The sequence below is a fragment of the Sinohyriopsis cumingii genome, chromosome 14 (assembly GCF_028554795.1).
Source record: "Sinohyriopsis cumingii isolate HCF-2022 chromosome 14, ASM2855479v2, whole genome shotgun sequence".
Taxonomy (NCBI): domain Eukaryota; kingdom Metazoa; phylum Mollusca; class Bivalvia; order Unionida; family Unionidae; genus Sinohyriopsis; species Sinohyriopsis cumingii.
Window position 1 is genome coordinate 32,885,103 of NC_142974.1, and position 3,145 is coordinate 32,888,247.

The 3,145-nt window shown below is 36.8% G+C and overlaps 1 protein-coding gene across 1 annotated transcript in view; it reads left to right on the top strand.

Moving 5' to 3' along the window:
* The window catches only part of LOC149783533 (uncharacterized), an 11,473-nt gene extending 8,696 nt beyond the window's left edge, over window positions 1–2,777 (top strand). The window contains exon 2 of the mRNA XM_089931796.1: window positions 1–2,777. This exon is cut by the window's left edge and continues 59 nt beyond it. Within this exon, the coding sequence (XP_089787922.1) occupies window positions 46–1,473 (1,428 nt within the window). The 5' untranslated portion in view covers window positions 1–45 and the 3' untranslated portion in view covers window positions 1,474–2,777.
* The last annotated feature ends 368 nt before the right edge of the window (window positions 2,778–3,145 follow it).

Here is a 3,145-nt window from a genome sequence, read left to right on the forward strand (position 1 = left end):
ATCAGAACATCGCTGCAATCCCATTCTTGGTCATAAACGATCAAAATGTTGGCGTATAATGTGTTTCTGCCAATATTTCTCTTTCTTATCAATGAGGCTGTGTATGCAACACCATTTAAAGCGGCTGATGACCAAGCACAACATGAATTGAAACGGAAGAGACTCGAAGAAATGAAGACATGGGGTGAATTTGTTCGTAGTAGTTATCTACCATCAGTTAGAAACCGAACGAAACAATTTATTGTTGTGGCCATACATTCAAATGGAAATTCGGGGGATGGAGATGACTTTGACCTGAATATTGGATGTACGAACCAGCCAGTTCAAAACATTCGCATGTATGAATGCAGAGCGAGTGCCGTCATTTTTAATGAAGATTTAAAGAGAAATGACACACGTTTGGAAACAATAAAAAATAACTTTCAAACGAGATTCATCATGAATGGAGAGAAAGCACCCAAAAGAGATCATCAATGGCATGGAGAGATTATTCTTATTCATGGTGGAATTTTGGAAAAGTTAGTATCACAGTTTTGGAACGACAGAGGATCTGATAAAGAGATAAAAAGAAATAAATGTGCAATATATTTATACTCGTACTATATTCCTTGTGCGAAGATTAATAATTGTCCATATTCCTGTTCAGAAGAAATCATGTTTTATAACGGAAGAAAAGAGGACAATTGTAAGATAACAGTCATTGGGTACACTGAGATATATCAGCGGTCTCCTGACTCAGTGACAAATAGCACTCTAGCAAAGGAATGGCTTCGCATGGGGACAGTCGATATATTTGAGCTGCAGAAAAACGACCTTCTACAATTAGTGAGTCCAGATAGAATGAATGTGCTAGCAGAGAAACGCAGAAAGAAAAGACAGGCGTCAAGTGCATTAAACACGAACTCAGAGCAGACAATCTTCCAAGATTTGATGTATAAATGTTTGAAAAGCACCCCTCTCTCATTGTGCTGTCTTTCTAACCCCTCAGATGACTTGCACCGACAGAAAATTCTATCATTCTTCGTGAATTTAATGGTCTACCACTGTACCCGTAACACTACGGAGATGGGCTCGATATCTTCACATTCACTCCCTGACTTGAAGAGGTGCTTTTCGAGTTGGCTGCAGGACAACATAGGTCCTGACTGCAGGATCTGTTCGGATGGCTCCCTTCAGTCGGCATGGTACCAGCAATATCTTGTTGCCTTTTGCATCGATAGTATCATGGACTGGGCGACAACATTCGGTAGACCTTCCAGTGGTTGGGATCTCACAAATCCGGCCTGGGTACCGTGGAACGGACCATGGAACAACATGTATCTTGAATCCGTACGTAGCTTCCAGAGCAGGATAAACCTTTTCTGTGAAAATAAAATGCTCGACATCGGATCTATGTGTACAAAGATGAGCACAAAGACAATTGGAAAACAAAGTATGAAAAATTTTTTGATTGATAAATATTTGTGGCCTTAGGAGTGGACGGACGAATTGTATTAACAGCTGTCGCCCAAATATCGACCTTCTTCTGAGGAGAATACTATAATACTATTACTACTACTACTACTACTACTACTACTACTACTAATAATAATAATAATAATAATAATAATAATAATGAAGGTGTTGACGAAAATATTGATGTTGCTGTTTATATTTTCAGTTTCTCTTCTCTTTAATTGTTGTAAATCACAGCGTGCCAATTAAAAAGAATGAAAAGAATGAAGTAAAAGAAGTGTAACACGCTATCAGGTCTTATATAGGGAAACAAGAAGCGTAACACGCTATCAGTTCTTATCAAGGGAATAAAGAAGTGTAACACGCTATCAGTTCTTATAAAGGGAATCAAGAAGTGTAACACGCTATCAGTTCTTATAAAGGGAATCAAGAAGTGTAACACGCTATCAGTTCTTATAAAGGGAATCAAGAAGTGTTTCACACTATTGGGTCTTATAAAGGGAAAAAAGAAGTGTAAGACGCTATCAGGTCTTACAAAAAGAGTAAAGAAGTGTAACACGCTATTAGATCTTATAAGGGGAACAAAGAACAATAACACGCTGTAAGGTCTTGTACTGGGAATACAAAAATATAATCGCTGCCAGGTATTATAACAGGAATAAAGAAGTTAGCTAGCCGTCAGGTCTTATAAAGGGAATCAAAATGTATAACACGCTGTCAGGCCTTATCAAGGGAATCAAGAAGTATAACACGCTGTCAGGTCTTGTGATGATAATATATGGCTCTTTTCACTCAATCATCCGCTTAAACGTATTACTAATATTTAGTGAAACATACGTAAACTATTACGAAAGATTATGTATTTACCTTCAACAGTAAGTGTAACAAGATTGAAACTGAATGGATGCTTGGATTGAATAATAACGCAACACAATGTGAGGGTATGAAAGTTTATGAAACAAAAACAAAAAACTAATAAATGAATGTTCACTATAACACATATGCAAATTGACTCGCACACCCACCCACTACATATAATACACTACTACTATACTGAACATGTTACAGATACACGTATGTGTAACAAGAATATGAGTATGGTTCTCACAGTCACAATGTGCACTATGAAAAGAATATTTACGGAATCATACGAGGCAAATGAAAGACACAGTACGATTCACCGGATCGTATGATACAAAATAAAATAAGTATGGTTCACACAATGAAATATAAGTGGTTCACACAACCACATGATACAATAGCAAAATATGTATGGTTCCCACAACCAAATGCCACAAAATAAATCAAGCATGGTTCAAATATCCACGTGTTTTAGTTGCTGAATAACCCTTTCCTTGAGAATGGGCATTGCTATTTGGGTTACAAAAAATGAAGTTTTATGACCCCTATGAACTTTATGACCTTTTTAAAGACAATAACCCTCTTACACGTGTTTTGGTTGCGTGGATTCATTGAGACAACTAAAGTACTCAGACCTTTTGTATGGAAAATAACTGTACAAAATTTAATGAAATTTTATTCGAAACTCGTACATTAATATCCGGAAAGATGGTTTGACCCAAGACGAATGCCAGAAAGAGTCTGCAATTCAAATTTTTGGACGGTATGAACATTGTATTTAACGATCAACGTATTTGCCTAAATCACTAAACATACATTCAAGTACAGG